This window comes from Microtus oregoni, unplaced genomic scaffold (genome assembly GCF_018167655.1).
Source record: "Microtus oregoni isolate MIOR12 unplaced genomic scaffold, Mior012 000050F_ref0000143, whole genome shotgun sequence".
NCBI lineage: Eukaryota > Metazoa > Chordata > Mammalia > Rodentia > Cricetidae > Microtus > Microtus oregoni.
In genome coordinates this window covers 9,959,460-9,979,277 of record NW_024543256.1, presented here as the reverse complement: position 1 = coordinate 9,979,277, position 19,818 = coordinate 9,959,460, and the positions used below count along the sequence as shown (strand labels likewise).

At 41.9% G+C, this 19,818-nt stretch overlaps 1 protein-coding gene across 1 annotated transcript; it reads right to left on the bottom strand.

Moving 5' to 3' along the window:
* Positions 1-17,874: 17,874 nt before the first annotated feature.
* Positions 17,875-19,294, bottom strand: LOC121437162 (signal peptidase complex subunit 3). Its single transcript, XM_041637007.1, has one exon. The coding sequence runs from the start codon at positions 19,287-19,289 to the stop codon at positions 18,747-18,749; it is 543 nt and encodes a 180-aa protein (XP_041492941.1). The 5' UTR covers positions 19,290-19,294; the 3' UTR covers positions 17,875-18,746.
* Between the last annotated feature and the right edge of the window lie 524 nt (positions 19,295-19,818).

Sequence of the window (19,818 nt, the reverse complement as noted above, 5' to 3'; positions counted from 1 at the left end):
ACCTAACATATAATATTTTAACGCTTTTGCATATTTGTGTATGTCTGCCTGAGTTTATGTGCACCACAATCATGGAGGTCTTAGAACATTATACCCTCTAGAACTGAAGTTACAGACAGTTGTGAGCTACCTAATGTGGGTTCTTCGAACCAAATTTGGATCTTCTACAAGAACAGAAATTGCTTTAACCTATGAATCATCTTTGTTACCACATGCACTTTTGTTTTAAAATTGAGATAGCATTTTTAATGAATCACAATGGTCTAAGACAAATTATTTTCTTAGGTGCTATAATTGGATACACATTTGAGAAGTTAATGTACATGTATTTTTTGTTTCTTTTCTTTTGATTTGTATGTGTGATGTGTGTGCACACATTTGTATTTTTGTAGGCCAGAGAACGATATCAAGAATCTTTCTTAAATGCTCTTCTTCTTTACTGCTTTGAGGCAAGGCCTTTCAATCAGACCCAACAGAGCTTAACAGTATGTCTGAGCTCCCTAGCCAGCTAACTCTGAGGATTTTCTATTTCTGCCTTCCAGCTGGAATTAAGTTCAAGCCACCAAGCCCACCAGGCATTTATATGGGTTGTGTCTATCTAAACTTTTGCTTGGGTGGTAAATATTTTAACTCACCAGTTCATATTAGTTTTTTTTAAAGATTCCATTTTTAATTACTCGTATTTTTCAAAATCATGTGTATGTGCCTGTCTGTGTGTGGGAGTGGGCATATGAGTACAGGGGCTCAAAGAATTCTAGAAAAGAGTATGAGACTCTCTGATGCTGGAGTTATAGGCTGGTGTGAACTAGCTGACTTCAGTACTGGGAACTGAACCCAGTTTCTCTGTAAGAGCAATATGTGTTCCTAACTGTGGTGGTTTGAAAGAAAATGGTCCTAAAAGTGAATGGCACTATTAGCAGGTGTGGCCTTGTTGGAAGAAGTGTGTCACTGTGGGGACAGGCTTCAAGACCTCTTTTGCTCATTTCCCTCAGTGTGACAGTCAGTCAACTTCCTGTTGCCTGCAAGATGTAGCACTCTCAGCTCCAACACCACATCTGCCTGCACGCCACTATGCTCCCCATCATGATGATAGTAGACTGAATCTCTGAAACTGTAAGCAAGTCACCCCCAATAAAATGTCTTCTTTATAAGAGTTGCCACGATGTCTCTACACAGCAATGAAAACCCTAACTAAGACACTAACCATGAGCAACCTTTTCAGCCCAAATGTTATTTGTTTTCTGATAGAGTCTTTCAGAATAGCACAGGCTGTTCTAGTCCTCACAGTGTTGCCTAGGCTGGCCCTGAAATCATAAGCAACCTTCTGTCTCAGCTTCCTGAATGTTGAGACTTCAGAGGTACACCACTGTGTTCATCTTACATGTAGGTTTTTTACATGATTTATCTATTGATATATTTACTTATCATTCATTACATAGAATCAACTTTACATTAAGGAGATTAGAAGTTATAATTATATATATACAATTATATATATGTAATTATAATTTAGAAGTTAATATAGAGGTAGTTCCACAATTGAGTTATTGGCCAAGACCCATGAAAATCCACAAACAAACCAGGCTGTTGCTAAGATAATGAAAGGGTTTCTCTCCAAAAACTGACAGCAGAGGTTCCATTGCCAAGGATAACACCAACACAACTCATTGAACATGAAGTTGACCTGGAGGCTGCATGGAGCCTTCACCCCTATGTTCTAGTATCTTTGGAGGAGAAAGGTACTCTGCAGGCCACCAAAAGAGAAGTATAAATGCAAATTCAGCCTCAAAATCTCTGACCTACAATATATTCTGCCTGCAAAACATGCTGGGGCAATGGTGGCACAGAACTTGTGGGAGTGGTCAACCGATGTCTGATTTCACTTAAGACCTACTTGACAAACTAGAACCCATACCATACACTAATTGGGTGTCCAAGAACCAGAGGCTAGATGACCGAGAGATCAAGGGTAAAAAACAAATACCATTGGTCTGAAAAAAAACAGTAATAAAATGAATAAATAACCTTGGAACACACAACACTAAATGAGACATCTCCATCATATCCCTCCCCTCAAAGCTCATGCAATCCCATGAAGGAGGGTGCAGAAAGAGTATAAGAGCCAGAGGGGATGGAGGACATCAGGAGAGCAAGATCCTCTGAATAAATTCACAGAGACTAAAGCAGCATGCCCAGGGTTGACATGGGTCTCATCAGGTCTGCTGCATATATACTATAGTGTAGATAATAGTTTCTCTCCCATCTGGTCCTGTAGCCATTCAGTGCCAAAGAAACACACAAAGGCTTATATTAATTATAAATTGTTTGGCCTATTAGCTCAGGCTTATTGTTAACTAGCTCTCACAACTTAAATTAATCCATAGTTCTTGTTTAGACACATGACTTGGTACCTTAGTGCAGTACTTTCTTCTTGCTTCATCTTCATCTGGGTCGCAACTACAGACTGATCCTTTTTTCTTCCCAGAATTCTCCTAGTCTGGTTACCTCACCTAGACTTCTTGCCTGGCAATTGGCCAATAAGCTTTTTATTAAACAAATACAAGTGGCAAATCTTTACAGGATACAAGAGCATTATCCTACAGCACTATAGCTTTCAGCTTAGTATTTTATGGGACACCTGAGTGTATGAACAAGTAGGTCTCTGATTCTTGTGCCTGTACATGAAGCTATTTCCTTCTGTTGGGTTGCCTTGTTCAGTTTCAGTGTGATGGTTTTGTTTTATCTTATATTTTATTTTGTCATGTTTGGTTGTGATTTCCTAAAAGCCTGTTATTTTCTAATGAGAAACAAAGGGAGTGGATCCAGAGGGGAAAGGAGATGGGGAGGAACTTGGAGTAGTAGAGGGAAGGGAAACTATAATCAGAATATGTTGTATGAGAAAAGAGTCTGTTCTCAATAAATGAGAAAAAATTAAAAAGACAAAAAAGAGTAGTTCCAATGATAAAACAATACTGGAAATTCCAAAAAAAGAAAGCATCTGAAAATACCTCACTTAGTGTTGTATGTGTGTGTTGCATACAATTCAACACAACTAAGCATAAATGGAAATGTAAAAAAGTGTATACACAAAAATGCAAGTATGTGTAACTTACCTATTAAAAGACTGTCTGAGGCTATTAACAAGTGACAGATGTTGGGTAAAGAGAATCATTTTTTTTAAGGTTGAGGCCCATGAACTGCTACCCATTGTATATATGGTCCTTTGCCCACACATGTACTGATGATACTAAGTAGAATCAGTGGAGTTTTATGTATTTGTGAGGCCTCAAACTAGTAGTAATCTTCCTGCTTCATCCTCCTTAGTGTTGGGATTAAAGGTGTGACCTGCCATGCACAGTTATGAAATAGGCTTACAAATATTAGCAACACAAGTACACAGCACATCAAAATAAATTATGATCTTATGGAGCTCATTCCAATTATGCAAAGGGGTTGCACTATCAGGAAAGCCATTAATATAGCCTTGTATTAATGAATCCCAAGAAATAATTGTAAGGCTTATTCTACATTTAGAAAGATACTTATCAGCATTGCCATTCACAGAATGAAAGTCCTAGTTTCTTAAGAAAATAAATTAGAACTGCTTTTTAAAAGTTTAAAAGTGTTTGAGATCTTCTTTACATTAAAAGAGATCTAACAATTTGTAGAGAGTTAATGAAGTCAGAGAAATTGCAATTAACATTACAAGGAGGCACTTATGCATGCCTACAAGAATGGTGAAAATGGGAAAGAAGGCTTCCTTGTGTTCCAACAACAAGATATCTATGTCTGGCTGATTGTAAACAACAGAAGTTAATTCTTTCAAGGTTTGGAGTCAAAGGAGTCCAAGATTAAGATCTGAGTATTTATGGCCTTCTTGCTCTATTCTTTCTCAGCATGAAGTATGAATGGAAACAGAGTAGGGACCCAGTCTTTCAAATACAGCTCATCTTCTAACACTGTTGCAATGAGGATTACATTTTCAACAAATGAACCACTTTCAAAATGAAGTTTCTGCGTGTTTGCAAGAAGGTGAAGTAGTACAATGCTTATATACTGCTGCTGCTGCTGCTGCTGCTGCTGCTGCTACCGCTGAGAACACAGAGTTGAACAAACACTCTGAAAGGTTGCTTGATGACATCTGACCTGATCAGGCACATACCTTATGATCCAAAATACTACTCTTCAGTCTGCACCCAAGAGAAATAAAAATTCTATGCAAACATATGTACAAAAATGTTCATAGCACCATTATTCAGAACTCAAAAATTTGGAAATATGTAAAACTGCATAATACAGCCGGGCGATGGTGGCGCACGCCTTTAATCCCAGCACTCGGGAGGCAGAGGCAGGCGGATCTCTGTGAGTTCGAGACCAGCCTGGTCTACAAGAGCTAGTTCCAGGACAGGCTCCAAAACCACAGAGAAACCCTGTCTCGAAAAACCAAAAAAAAAAAAAACTGCATAATACATATATATTCATACTTTCATATATTAAGAGAGATTTACAGACTGTAATACTGGACACCAGTAGAAATAACATTTTATGACTGTGGACAGCATAACAAGTTATACATTTATACATGTATTACGTTGACTAAAAAGAAATCTGACACAAAAGAGCACTTTGTATGATTCAAAGAATTTTACTTGAAATCTTCCAAAAGATATGAAGCAAATCAATCATCAAATTTTGCTTTATTTGAAGACAATTTCTGCTTTCTTGTATTACTTACAACTGCAGATTAGCATTCATTAAAGCCTTAAAGGACGGTTTCTTAGACACAGGAATAGGGCTAACATCTCTGACAGACAACCAAGTGAGTGAGAGTTACACGAGGGGTACCTAGGCCAGACTTACCCAACTCATTCCACCTGACATACACCGATATACAATGAGAAGCTCGGCACTATGCTCAGATGATAATGCATAGTAGCTTACGTAACTTCAGAATTGGGAATGATACATGGTTATATCCTGCTAATAACTTGTTCTTGTAATAATGATGAAGAAATACTCAATCTTCACGAAATCCTATAGTGGTTACTCAGCGACCAACTCTAATGGCCAAAGAAAGCTGAGGAAAATAACCACTATCCCAATTTGTGTGCACTATGTGCTAGGAATTAAAGAAGACTGACATGGTGATCAGCAGTTAATCTCAAGTATTGTTCGTACAAGTCACCTGACAGTTTCGGAAATATTAATCTGCACATTCATGTATGCAGACAAACACACATACATACAAGTTGCTTTTCTCACAAGTCTAGAAATTAATGGAGACAGATCATCGAGAACAAAACTTTAAGGTTCAACAGACTCAATTTTTTAGAGCATAATTCTTTTTAGGGGATTTCACATCTTATACCCCAATTCTGTTCACCTCTCAGTACCTACATATCCGCCCTTCACCCTTGTAGCATCCCCGTGCAAAAGAAACCCCCTCAAAATCAATTAAAAACAAAAGAACAAAATAATCCCACTCCTCTGTCTTTTCAACACCTCTTCATTCATCCTAGTGGCTCTGGGAGCTGCACTGTGTCACACAGAATACTCTTTTATCCAATCAACCCCACTCACAAAATGCTCCATGCAATGAGTCATTGGTCTGGTTCTAGGTTTCTGATACACCATCATCCCTGGACCCTCACCAAAACTCCTCTCAGTATTCTGCTGTTGCTTCAAGTCATAGAGATTATGTGGTTATCATTCTACAGGACCAGTCCCTTCACTCACTCCAGCAGGTCTCAGATGGGGTAGATGTTAGGGTGGGCCAACCCAAGGCCGTGGATGTGGGCCTGGGTGGTAGCTTGTTACGGGAGGTCCTCCCACTCCTCCAGCCTATTGCCGCTGAGATACCAGCCCATTGGGGCATGGTCTCTCTCCCTTTAAAAAAGCGGCCACTTCCCTCTCCTCTCTCTCTTCACTTCCTGCTCCGCCGGCGACTAGACTCCCTTCCTGGTTGCGCAGAGGGCTGATGGTGATCTGTAAGTTTTTTCCCCTTTAAATAAATACCACTCTATTAATCATAATTCCAAACTGGTATGGCATTATTTATGACTTACGCCTTCAGTAGCTGAGCTGGTTGGTCTGGGCCAGTGGGATAGCCCCCCTAAGGTGAGGGGCAGAGACAGATCTCCTAGGCCTATGCTATTGAGTCCATCTTTCCTGTGCCTGTAGTGAAGGGTGGAGTCATCTTTCCTGAGTGTGGAGGCCAGATCTTTCATGGGGGGGGCATGGCCAGCTCTCTGACTACAGTGACCAGTGATGGGCAGGGCCAACTATCCCAGGGACAGTTAGATGTGGGGCTGGCTCAGCACGGCCCTCAGATTTCAACCAGATTCCTATGGTCCTCTGTGGCAGCATGTCCATGGACATCATCCCAGACACCAGCTGCAGCATGATTACAGATCTAGACATGGTCCTTGGCAGCAGTTCAGGCCCAGATGTCACCATGACCCCGATGGCAGCACAGGCCACCCAGATCAGTATGGCCCTGGCAACAGAAAAGCCCTTGGACACCAACATGGTCAAGGTGGCTGCCTGTTGCAGGAGGTCCTTCCGCTCCTCCAGCCTATAGCTGCTGAGATACGAGCCCATTGGGGCGTGGTCTCTCTCCCTTTAAAAAAGCAGCCACTTCCCTCTCCTCTCTCTCTTCAGTTTCTGCTCCGCTGGCGACTAGACTCCCTTCCTGGTTGTGCAGAGGGCTGTTGTCTGGGACGGTGATCTGTAAGTTTTTTCCCCTTTAAATAAATACCACCCTATTAATCATAATTCCAAACTGGTGTGGCATTGTTTGTGACTTACGCCTTCAATTGGCGCCCAACGTTTAGTTTTAAGACCTCTCCTTCCCCCACTCAGCTGCCGAGTTCGGCTTGGTGCAAGCCCTCCCTTCCTCAGCCGCGGCCTGTGCCTTGCGGCCTTTATAAATCATCACGCACTGGCTTTTCTTGCTGCAGTTCTTTATATTTTCCCTTTAGACACCTCAGATTGACTTCCAGTCCCCACGCACCCTATCGTCTGCTTCCCCACGTGGATTTAAACTCCACAGGCCTGAGTAGTCTCTCCTACGTGGTTTGCTCTTTTCTGAGTCGTTTTTAAATCTCCCTTGCAAGCACAGCTCTTAAGTGGCGCGAACCAGAGCACGCGGTTGCTGGTTGCTGAAAGCTGCAACCCCTCAGGGTGACTCTGTCACGTGGAGGAATAAGCGGCTTCCAGGTTGCTCTTCTCTACCCCTGGATTCTGGGTTTCTGGTTCCATCTCTGGAATTGATTTAATTACATTTACTTTGTTGAGAAACTCGCATTTTCCAGTTTTTAACATCTACTAAGGCACTGAAACAGGACCCCCGTTTTCATCGCGACTCGGCAACAGCGCCACCTGCTGGATAATAGGTAATATGGCAGTTTTCGTTTCTAATGCAAATTTTACTGCTTTGTTTTCACTAATACAATGGATTAGTAAATTTATATTTACTAATACAATGGATTACGCCATACAAGGTTTATATGATTATGGGGATACCTTGATTTGCTTGTTACTAGGTTTCAGTTTTCTTTTCCATATTCTATCATTAAGGAAGAATATGGCACGGTGATCTGTAAGTTTTTTCCCCTTTAAATAAATACCACCCTATTAATCATAATTCCAAACTGGTGTGGCATTGTTTATGACTTACACCTTCAGCTGCCCAGCCCCAGGTATCTGCACAGCCCATGGTAGTAACAAGAGCCATAAACATCAACTCAGATCCTAGCTGCTTCTGTGCCATGGGTTCAGACATGGTTCTAGGTAGCAGCCCAGGCCCAGACAACACTATGGCCCCAGGTAGCAGTGCAGGCCACCCAGATGGACATGACCCTGGTGGCAGCATGGCCCTCACATACTAACTAATATGGCCACAGATAGTGGCCTAGACCCTGGGCATCCATTTGGCCTATGGTGGCACCATGGACCACAGACATCAACATAGACCCCGGCTGTGGTAGGACTATGGACCTCTACATAGTCTTCAGCAGCAGCCCAGTCTCAGGTGTCATCACGGGCCTAGGTGGCAGCACAGGCCACTCAGAAAGGCATGGCTCCAGTGGCAGAGTGGCCCTCAGATACCAACATGGCCCCAGGCGGTGACTCTGACCCCTGGCATCAGCATGGCCTTTGATGGTATCAGGAGCCATGGACATCAAAACAGATCCTGGCTGTGACAGGGCCACGGACCTAGACATGACCCCCGGCTTCAGTCCTGGCCAGGACAACACCATGGCAACTTGGGGCAGCATAGACCACTCAGATCTGTATGGCACCGGCTGCAACATGACCCTCAAATCCCCACCTGATCTCAGGTGACAGCCCAGACCCCAGGTATATACATGGCTTTTGATCGTATCAAGAGCCATGGCCATGAGCCCAGATACTGGGGGTAGTAGTGTCACAGACCAGACATGGCCCATGCTGGATATCACCATGGCCCCAGGTGGCAGCATAAACCATCCAGGTTAGCATGGCCCTAGTGGCAGTGTGGCCCTCAGACAGCAACGTGGACTCAGTTGTCTGAGCAGAGTTATCCATGTGGCTTCAGTGGTTACTGAAGCCATGAACATCAACAAAGACCTGGGTCGCTGCAGAGCCATGGACCCAGACATATCCCACCCCAGAAGCAAGGGCCTGAATGTCGTCTTGTTCCTTGATGGCAGTACAGGCCATTCAGATAAACATGGCCCCAGGGGTGTTACAGCCCTCAGACACCAAATTTGCTACAGGTGGTGGCCCAGACCCTGGGCATCCCCATGTTCTTGGTGATAACATGGGTCAGGGACATCAACAGAGATCCCAGCTGAGATAGCACCACAGACCCAGACATGATCCTAGGAAGCATCTCAGGCCCAGAAGTCACTCTGGACCTGGGTGCCAAGCAGGCCATCAACATCAGCCCATTCTTTACTGCTGTCGCCTCTTCAGACCTGCCTCTTACTGTACCACATGAACCACTCTGCCTCTCTTTCTCTCCCATATACTTGCTCATTATAATGGCACCTGCCCGCCCAGGGCCCATGCCTGTGGAGCTGGGCAGCCCTGTGGGTGCCTTCAAGCAGCCCAGACCATGACAAACCAAACTGCTCCATAGGTGAACAGACTCAATTTTTACTACATGTATGCAGTTAAAGCAACTGAAATGTTTTAATATGGAAATTTTTGGCGATGATATCCAGAATTGACTCTAGCATTTTTTTCTGTTCCCACTTTTGGCACTTTGCCAATAATATCTAAACGCTGGTGTGCAAATGTAAGCAAACACATGATAAGCATCAAGTACTTCTGTATCTCATAGTCATTAGCCTGAGATTTTAGCTTAGAAGATTCTATACAGCTACTTTTAAGTATTGGTGTGTTGACATGTAACAAAAAGTATGACATAATATATATTCAATATTAAATTATAGCATAATATATATCAAATACATATATTGAACTAAAATGCTGCCACTGTCTCGGGATTAAGTCCTGCAATAAAGGGCTTCCTAGTATAGTGAGGCCCTGAGTTCTAGTGTCAGAATCACCCACATAAAATGTTGTCATTATACAAGTTATTATGAAACAATAAGAAAAATTTTGCCCACAAAACAGATTGCTTTACCTAAGTTCTGGCAAACAAACTGAGGACTTCTTGGAGCCAAAGGTTTAAGCAGGAAGAGGTAGGGTGATGGAGGAGATATGGAAGGGAGGATGAACCAAAAAGAGAGGTGTATGAAAAACACATATGGAAACTTCTCTTGCAACTCAATTAAAAACATAATTTCAAAAGAGTTTGAAAGAAGTTAGCCTGCATAGCTAGGTAATGCTGCTTCTAGATGCAGTGAGCTACTAAACAAAACCCCAGTGACTGATGTTGAATTCCTTCTGTATGAGTTGTTGATCAGGAGGCCTCAGAGTCCCCCATAAAATAATACAAGCTCTTGTCATTCTTCTAGATGGCTGTCTTAGTTAGGGCTTCTATCGCTGTGATAAACACCATAACAAAAAGCAACTTGGAGAGAAAGGGTTTATTTCATTTTACATCATCCAGGGAAATCAGAGCAGAAACTCAGGGCAGCAACCTTGGGGGCAGGAGCTGATGCAGAGGCCATGGAGGATTGCTGCTTACTGGTTCGTTCCTCATGGCTTACTCATCCTGCTTTCGTATAGCATCCAGGACCACTTGACCAAGGGTGGCATTGCTCACAATGAGCAAGGCCTTACACCATAATCTTGCCGCAACATTCCAATTACTAAAATTATAACCAAGTGCACCATTTCTGGTGTTGATCATAGATTTAATCATAAAACTTAAATATATAAGAATTCTAAAAGAAACCACAGGAGAACATGATGGTGATCTTGGCTTAGATTTCATAGCTGAGATTTCAGTATCAAGAGCCAGATACAGCTAGACATAGTGGCTCATGCCAGTCATTTCACCCCTTGAGAGGCTAAAGCAAAAGGATGAAGACATCAGGGGTAGCCTGAGAACCATTTTGTTTCAAACAAACATAACAGGAAGCAGACAAATAGGCCTGAACAAATCATAAACTTCGATTCTTTCAAATATACAGTTGAGAAAACGTGGACTAGCCTCTGACCAGAAGACAGAATTTTGGAATATGCATCTTATAAAAGACATGTATCAAGAATATAGAAAGGCCGGGCGGTGGTGGTGCATGCCTTTAATCCCAGTACTCAGGAGGCAGAGGCAGGCGGACCTCTGTGAGTTCGAGGCCAGCCTGGTCTACCAAAAGCTACGGAGAAACCCTGTCTCGAAAAATCCAAAAAAAAAAAAAAAAAGAATATAGAAAGTCACATAAACTCAACAGGAAAACAGCTTAAGTCATAAAAAATGTGTAATAAATAAATAGGTAAAGGCTGAAGAGATGGCTCAACATTCAGAAGGGTATATTGCTTTTGCAGAGGTTATTTTTCCCCCAAGTCCAGCTCCCAGTGTCCAATTTCTGTTGGCTCATAACCGTCTATAACTCTAGCTTCAGGGGCCCAACACCTCTGGCTTCCATGAGCATCTGCACTCATGTACACATATCCACTTCCCACACAATTAAAAATAAAATACATAAATAAAGCTTTTAAAAATTAAATAGTGGAATATTTTAATAGCTACACCACTAAAGAAAATACACAAATATCAAGTAAGCACAGAAAAGGTGTTTAACGTCATCAACCATTAGAAAAGAATAATGAAAACATGATCAATGAGATGCTATTAGGAAAATGACTGAATGAATATAACAAATACTGGCTATATCGTGGAAGATGAAATCTAATGAAAAATAATATGGCTTGGAGTGCTTGATAGTGTGTGACAATACTAATCTCTCATTTATATTACCTAACCATGCTATCACAAAAGACAGCCACAGATAGTCTTTATATCTACTTTGTGTATGAATATCCCAGATTAGAAACAAGCAGAGCATATAATAACAGATACTAAATTTGTCCACAAAGTCGATAGAAAGCTTGTGCACACAATGTATACATCAGAGAATTTAAAAGGTGAATTTTAAAAGCCAGATCTGAGCCTCCAGATGTTGCGTAGTGGTAATGTGCTTGATTACCATGAAGAAGACCCTGCCCACCCCATCACCAGAGAGTAAGAAGTAAAAAAAAAAAAAAAAAAAAAAGCTCTGATTTTTAAAAAGCCTGCATGGTTCCATTTAAATTACCATGAAACCTAATCTAGAGTGACGGAAATGCCATGCATTGCTGGGGATAAGGCAGTGAGAGGAATAGCATGCCTGACACTACAGAATTCAAGACATTACATCCTGGAATATAATTATGTATTTCAATCTATCTGGTTATATTTAATGGATGCAGCTCTTTGTAATTATAATATTGTGTGTAATACTATTTTTGAAATTACTGAACTCTGTATCTGGGAATGTGAACCACTAACCAGAATTCCTTCATGGTCTCTGCTTCAGTTCCTGCCTCAGTTTCCCTTGAAAGGAAGTCACTTGCAAGTGACAAGTGAAATAAACTCTTTCCTCTTTGTCTTAGTTTGCTTTCTATTGTTGTGATAGAGACCACTGGTGCTGGGGCAGGGAGACAAACTGTTCATCACCAAGGGAAATCAGGGCATAAACTTAAGCAGAGCAGGAACTTGGACTTAGAAACTAAAGCAGAGGCCATGGAGGAATGCTGCTTACTGGCTTGCTCCCTGTAGCTTGCTGTTTACTCTGATACACACCTTAGGATCAACTGCCAAGGGATGTCACGGCCCACAATGGACTGGACCCTTCCGTATCAACCATTCATCAAGAATGTCTCACAATCTTGTCAAAGGCATTGTGATGGATGCATTTTCTAAATTGAGATTTCTTCTTTCCAGGTGACACTAGTTCACAATAAGTTGGCAGGAAAAAAAGGAAGAAGGAAGGAAGAAAAGAAACAAAGAAGGGAGAGAGGGGGGGAGGGAAGGAGGAAGAGAGAAGGAGAGGAAGGAAAGAAAGAAAAGTGACTAACACAGCCCCTCAGATTGCTTTTGGTCAGTGTTTTATCACAGAAACAGAAAGCAAACTGGTACAAAAGGCCTTCTAATTCACTGCATATTTCAACATCCTCTGGTATGTACTAGGTAATTCATTAGTAATTACTATTTAAATAGGCATTTCCACAGAGGAGAAAATTGAGCTCAGAGAGAGTTATCCTGTTATTTCCTCCCATGAATGCCCAGAGTCTACAAAGAAAGTTGTTTAATGACACCCTGGGGCACAACCCCACAGTCTTTGGGGATCGAAAGATCTCAAGAGTCTAATAAATGAGACATTCTCCAAAGCAGCTCTCTGGCAGGAAGGAGGTGGCCAGGGTCTGGAATTCCGTTTCTGTTTCCTCACTCTGCGGAAAAGTTGGGATCCCTTCACCCCACACTCCTGAGGCCCCTTAGCTGAGTACAAACACCCAGAGAGGGGACCCTTCTCTTCTCACCACACAATTCCAGTTTCTGTTATCAAGTTGTCAGGGCCACCATAATTGCATCAGGTTGCCATGGCAACCAGAACGTACAAGGTTGTTCTCCACACCAGAATGTCTTCTACACATCCTTAGGTCCCTATAGTGAGCTTTGACTGAGAAACAGTGATTATATAGCCTGGCCCCTCATGTTTCAAACCTCTTGGGCAGTTCTTCTCTCAGTGATAGATCTTTCATTCAGCCTGCTGCTCTTTATCTATGTCTCATTTTCTCAGAAAGTGTTCCTATCTCTTCCCTACAAATTCTGGTAGAGGCTCCCCACGATGCCCTACTGCCCTAAGTCTGACCTACAAACCAGTTAAAATATGAGGTTCCATTTCAAATGTCAGTTGTAATTGTATAGCTTCATTAAGTTGTATATACTTTGGATCTGGCTAATTTGTGTGTGTGATGTTCTTATTTATTTACAATTTTTGTGACAAAATATTTTAAAATATGAGAAAAGATAAAGGACATATTGAGTGATTCTTAATGAAGGTGATACGGTGAATGCGGCTTAGGTTTTCTGGCAAGTGATTCTTATTGATGAACTCTCAACTTTGACGGACTTACCATTTCTGCTGTTTGACAGTCAGAGCAGCCTAAGATTGTGATGTGTGTCTGTAAGGGGAAAGTTATATAGGTTATCCTGGTGGCAGGAGAAAACGCTTCAGGATCCCTTCCTTGAGAGACATTTCTCAAGGTGCTAGAGACTGCTCTTTTGGGTGTGTATTCCCCAGGCAAACTGCTGCAGGTGGGAGTGTCTGTGTGGTTAAGACAGCCCTGGCTGTGGCAGCTTCCCATTCGCTGAGGAGGGAAGACTGGATGAAAGAGTGGGCTAGAAAGCATGTATAGTGAGCATTCAACTTAGAAATCCCCTCATGGAGGAACTGAGGATTTTTTTCATAAATTGATGCAAATAATGTTATTCTCAGATTATAGCCCAAATCATTACCAAGTGTCTTTGTACAGTTGTCTTTTGTTTATATTCAAGTGCTAGAGGGAAAAAATCATGTGAGCACTATTTTTTTAAACCAGTTCATTAAAGATGATAACTAGGATAAACAGCTATGTCGTGATTACTGTTTGAGAATAAATTCTGGGGTCAGACATTTCCTATCCTACTTTGATTTCCCAAAATCTTTGTGTCTTTGCAGAGACTTTTAAAACTTTGATGAGGAATGAAAGGGAACATGCTCAATATACAAAATACACACATAGGAAAACAGGTTTTTTTAAAACAAAAAGGGGGCAGCTGGAGAAATGGCTCAGCAGTTAACAGCACTTGCTCTTCCAGAGGATCCAGGTTCAATTCCCAGCACCCACATATCAGCTCACAACTCTTCAGTTCCAGGAGATCTGACACTCTTACACAGACATACACACAGGCAACATAGCAATGCATATAAAAAATAAAAATAAAGGTCAGGTGGTGGCAGAGGCTCAAGAGGCAGAGGCAGGCAGATCTCTGTGAGTTTGAGGCCAGCCTGTTCTACAAGTTCCAGGACAGCCAGGACTGTTACACCGAGAAACCTTATCTCAAAAAAACAAAAATAAAGTAAATAAAATAAATCATTTAAAAACTTAAAAATTAAACTGAAAAAATTATCACCAAGACACAATGATACGTTTATCAAAGTGAACTCAAGTTGCAGATAGATGATAGATAGACAGGAAAGATACTAGGGATTGGATGTAGCACCTTTTATACGTTAGGCAAGTGCTCTACCATTTAGCTACATTTAACTACCTAGGCCTCAAGTGGTTTTTTTTCTAGTACTGAGGTTTGAAACTAAGGTCTTTAACAGGCAAGGCAAAAGCTTAGCAATAAATTATATCTCCAGCCTTTGCGTTAACTTGTTAAATGTATTATTATAATAAATAAAACTGTGTGCTACAAAAATCAAATTCCTAAGGAAGAGGTTAATTTTTATTCTTGGTTTCCCTTTGCTAATAAAAATGAAAACCTCTATTCACATTATACTTCTTGGATCTTTATATTTTAATTCCATATTAAATTTCCAAAAAGCATGCTTGTCAGATAAAAACAATTGTATCTCAAAAACAAACCAGCATTCCTATCTATCACACTAACAGATGCACTCACCATGAGAAATGGTGAACTGGGAAACTGGTACTTAGTCCTAGTTAAGGCTTTTCTGGGAGTGCTTTCCTTAATGCCAAGTTTTGATATCTGCGGTTTTCATGCTCGGCAGCTGTAGCGATTACACGAAGTGTCTGACTATAAAACAAAATCAGATCAATGCGAAGTATGTACTTGAGCATTCTACCTACCTTCCTGTCTTCACAAAACTACTGGATATTTCTGTTCTGATATGCCGAAAAGATCAACGAAAACCATATTCCACATGTGCGTAATGGAAAAAGACCACCATTGAAGTAGTTATTTTAACCATTGCCATTTTCCAGGCAGAGAAATGGAGATCCCGTGCAAACTAGGTGACGAATCAGGAGTTAATGTGGGAACACATGACATTCCACCTTTGAAGTTTCTGCTGGTTGGAAATACTCTTTCGCGAATGCTTTGGCACGACCAGCATAGCCACATGCATGGCTGATTAAATGAATGGAGAGTTATAGTTACATGATATGCCCATAAAACTGTTCCACATTAGTTTCAAGCTGTTCCTTGCTGTTATCAGAGGTGGTGTAGCTAGATCGGTTGGTCTTAAGAGCAGTTAAATCACACTCACCCCGTTAGCAGTGTTTTTTCCCCCGTCTTGAAAAAGGCCATTTTAAGTTTCATTGTGTAGTATTGTGTATATTTACTCAATAAGCTAGTTTACAAACGTTCCAGTTCCTTTATAGCATAAGTCAAGTAAATGGGGATTGTATGCAGAGAATGAAATGTACTTTGTTGGCACAATAAAAATTAGTCCTTTCACACAAGGTAGGGAATCTCCAGGAATGATAATAAAGGATTTCCAGAGTAAAGAAAAAAAAATCTCTAAGTGAAATTTGATTGCTGTGTTGTCTGAGAAGTAAAAGAAACAGGAGTAGAATTTGGTCATGGTATTTTACCACAGCAACAGAAACCCTAAGTAAGAAAAGAGGTGAGGATTCCACTTATATGTGGGTATAAGGACAACTATTTAGAATGCTGCTTTAGGAAGTAGTGGCTATATGCTCTCCATGACTTATGTGTTTACTAGCACTTTAGCACTAGGTAGGTTCCAGTACCAGACATGATCTCCCGCTTGCTGAGTGTGTGTGTTAAGTACAATTAGAAAGCAGTTGGGTACTGTCAAGGTATGTATGGCAGGCACTACTGCACCCTTGGGGTTATCATGCCATACTGGTCATTGTGGTCCAGAGGTGTGATAGCTGGTTGGCACTATTGGCCACTTCCCTCCTTAGGAAGCTTATATGGTATCTTCTGTAAAATGAAAGCTAGTCCTCGGGGAGGAGGCTTACAGGTTAGATCCAGATTGAATCTGTTGGGCCCTGAGGGCCCTGAGTCTTACGGGGGTGGGTGGGGTGGCACTCACCTTGGGCTGCATCCTCACCCCCACCTTCAAAGACAGAAGCACCTGCAAGTCTCCAGGATCCTGATGAGAAAAGTGGAAGACTTCACTTGACCCAGAAAAAGAAGTGACCTAGGCTTCATCACATTCCACATCTCCACTCATGTTGCCTTCCCCCCCCCCAGTCACTGGTTAACCCTACCTCCACTGGAGCATTGCAAGCCCAGATGGAAAGTTTTTATTTACGATATATGTGTATATTTCTAGATAGACTTAGTTGTGTTCTGTGTATTTTGATAGTTCACAATATGATTCCTTATGATTTTTTTTTTGAATTTTTGAGACAGAGTTTCTCCATAGCTTTTGGTTCCTGTCCTGGAACTAGCTCTTGTAGACCAGGCTGGCCTCGAACTCACAGAGATCCGCCTGCCTCTGCCTCCTGAGTGCTGGGATTAAAGGCGTGCGCCACCACCACCTGGCTCCTTATGACCTTTTTAAGCATAGTACTATTTTTCTCTTCTCCCCCTTCTATTCTATTTATCTTATTCCCTCCTCTCTAATTAGATGCCCCCATTTTCCCATTTACCCCTTCATATCATTTGCATTCTGATAATACCTCCCCTCCCCCATCTATTGCTTTCCTATTCCCCAGTCCAGCAATGGTCTTTTTTTACTTTCCTGGTTTCTGCAATTACACCAGGTTATGTAGTCACAGTCTTCTCTAGTTCCATCCATTTACGTGCAAATTTATTATTTCAGTAGTCTTTGCAACCAAAGAGTAGCTGATGAAAAAGCAGAGTAGTGGAACCTACACCCAACTGGTACATTGACATGTGGATGAAGGTGGGGTGGAGTGCATAAGGCCTCAACCCCAGACAAAGAACAACAGATAAGTAAGAAGCGCTAAGAGTGAGAGAAATAATCTTCTCTGGGGAAGAGCACACCAAGGATTACCCAATACTAAGTGGTCAGCCATGAAGACATATATGTATAAGTACCATTATACATATTGAGGATGTTTAATTTAGGAAAAAATGTATGTGTCATGAATTTGAAAGAGAGCAAGGGGGTTACACGAAAGGGTTTGGAGGGAGGGAAAGGAAGAGGAAAATAGTGTAATTATATTATAATCTCATAAAATAAAAGCAATTATTTGGCAAAAAAGAATGAGATTAGATTTCAAGTTTAAACTATTGTTTGCTTGAAGTAATGTAACAAACTTCTGAATTTCAGCTTCTTCATTTGAATAGAGTTAAAGCTTGTACTGCTTACTTTTTTAGATTATAGAATATATAAATGTTTATATATATTTTTAACTGAAAAATCATACCACAAGTGTTATTACCAATATCCCAATAAGGATTAAATAATGAACAATCAACAGTTTTAAGCAGTAAGCATTTATTTAAGGGTATTAAACATACTAGAACATACTCAGCACATGTTAAGCATGCCAACATTTTCAAATGTCAGTAACAGTGCTAAAACATTTTTGCAAAGATACAGTGCACAGCAATCTTTGTAGAGAAAACACTGTGAGACACACATATGATATAGAGGAGATATGGACTGAGTTACAATTGTTTTCAGACTAAGGAGGCATTCACTATTCAAGTGGACACGTTTGCTGGCAAGAAAGACAAGCATTCAGATTTCTGAAATGGGGGAAAATTCTCATTCTCATACCTATTTACAAATTTTGTATGTCAAACAATTTTTCTAGTGATCAAATACATCCTAGAAGATATATGAAAACGGCATTCATTGTGAACCTACAAGGAATGTCAGGAATAAAACATGAAGTTATTATGACAACACCCATACATCAAATTTTTAAATTCTCTCCAAACACATTTTATATTACACACAGAATAACACAGTGACTATGACAAAACTGTGCCTTCTTTTCAAGCCATATGCAATTGTCTGATAATGTTCTGCTCTGGTGAACTTCTGTTGTTGTTGCTGTTTGTACACTAACTACTTTATCAACCCTTCTCCTCCAACTATGCAATTTCATGTTGATTCTTATACAAAAGGAAACGTAACAACCATTGTTCACACCAGGAAGATCCATGAATGCAGTCTCTGTGTTAGGTAAATGGAAGCATGAGGATGAGGAGTTCAGCCAGTCCCAGACACAAACCCAGCACGTTTTAAAATAAACAAAACACAAAAGTCAGCAAGACGTGAGGGAAAAGATGAAGAAAATATGTTTCCATAAGCACACATATGTCCTTCAACAGATGCAGAGAGAGTTCTTCAAAAAGCCGTGGCTATTTCATACGAATCTGGAAATGGGACAGACACGCGTCCAGATCCAGTCACAAGAGGCAGAATGCCAGCAATCGGTATAACTTGCCAGGACAGAGTCAAAGTGACATTCCTGTTTCCCTTGAGACCGTGCCCGTCGTCAAAGAAAAAATACTTGCTTTTGACATCTTTCAGATCCAGCTTGGGGTTCTCTCCTCGCAGAAGGATCTTGTCCCACAGGACCACCTGGTTCACAGCGTTGCTTTTCGTGGAATATTCTGCCGAGAGGTAAAGGAAGAGCTGCTTGACGTTCCAGTCGAAAGTCTTCTCCAAATCCGCAGAGATGTGGAACGTGATGAAGCCCAGGTCGCTTCTTTTTCTGGGTCCGGTGAAGTCCTCCACTTTTTTGAGCAGGACCCTGGAGACTTTCAGGCTCACTGGCGCGCTTCTGTCTTTGAAGGCGGTGGTGAGGATGCAGCCCAAGGTGAGCGCCGCCATGACGCTCAGCGTGAAGGCGAACAGCGAGTTCGCCCGCGAGAGCAGGGTGTTCATGTTGCAGGATGGATTGGCGGCTTCCTCCACGCGGGCTCCACCGGCGCTCGCTCACTTGCTCTCTCGCTCGCTAGCTCAGCTCGCTCACAGAGACTCGCTCGCTGGGCAGGGCTTGCAGTCTGCTCGCTCGCGTTCCCTCTGCCTTCCTCTGGCTCGCGCGGAATGCTGGGCGCGCGCACGCGTCCCTGGAGCGCGCACCGCCCATGTTGCCTGTTCTTTTTTCCCCCAAGTCACTGGTTAACCCTACCACCACTGTCAGCTGATAGATAGTCTAAGGCACTTGGGGCATCTGACGGGAAACAGCAGCACAGTGTCTCTGAATAAGCCCAGGGGGACTTGAGCTGCCTCATCCCCCACACCCAGACACAGTCACTAAAGGTCCCATCTGCCCTGTCCAGGGAACCCTTCCCTTTGCACACTGCTGCATCATGGCTTCCATACAGCCTAGCCCCTCCCCTGGCCTTCTGCAACAGGTTCCTGATGGCTGTACCCCACACTAGCTCACCCTGCAGTCCATTCTCTGCACAGA

Coding starts and splice junctions, on each gene's coding strand:
- LOC121437162 (XM_041637007.1), bottom strand. CDS start 19,289: ATGAACACCCTGCTCTCGCGGGCGAACTCGCTGTTCGCCTTCACGCTG.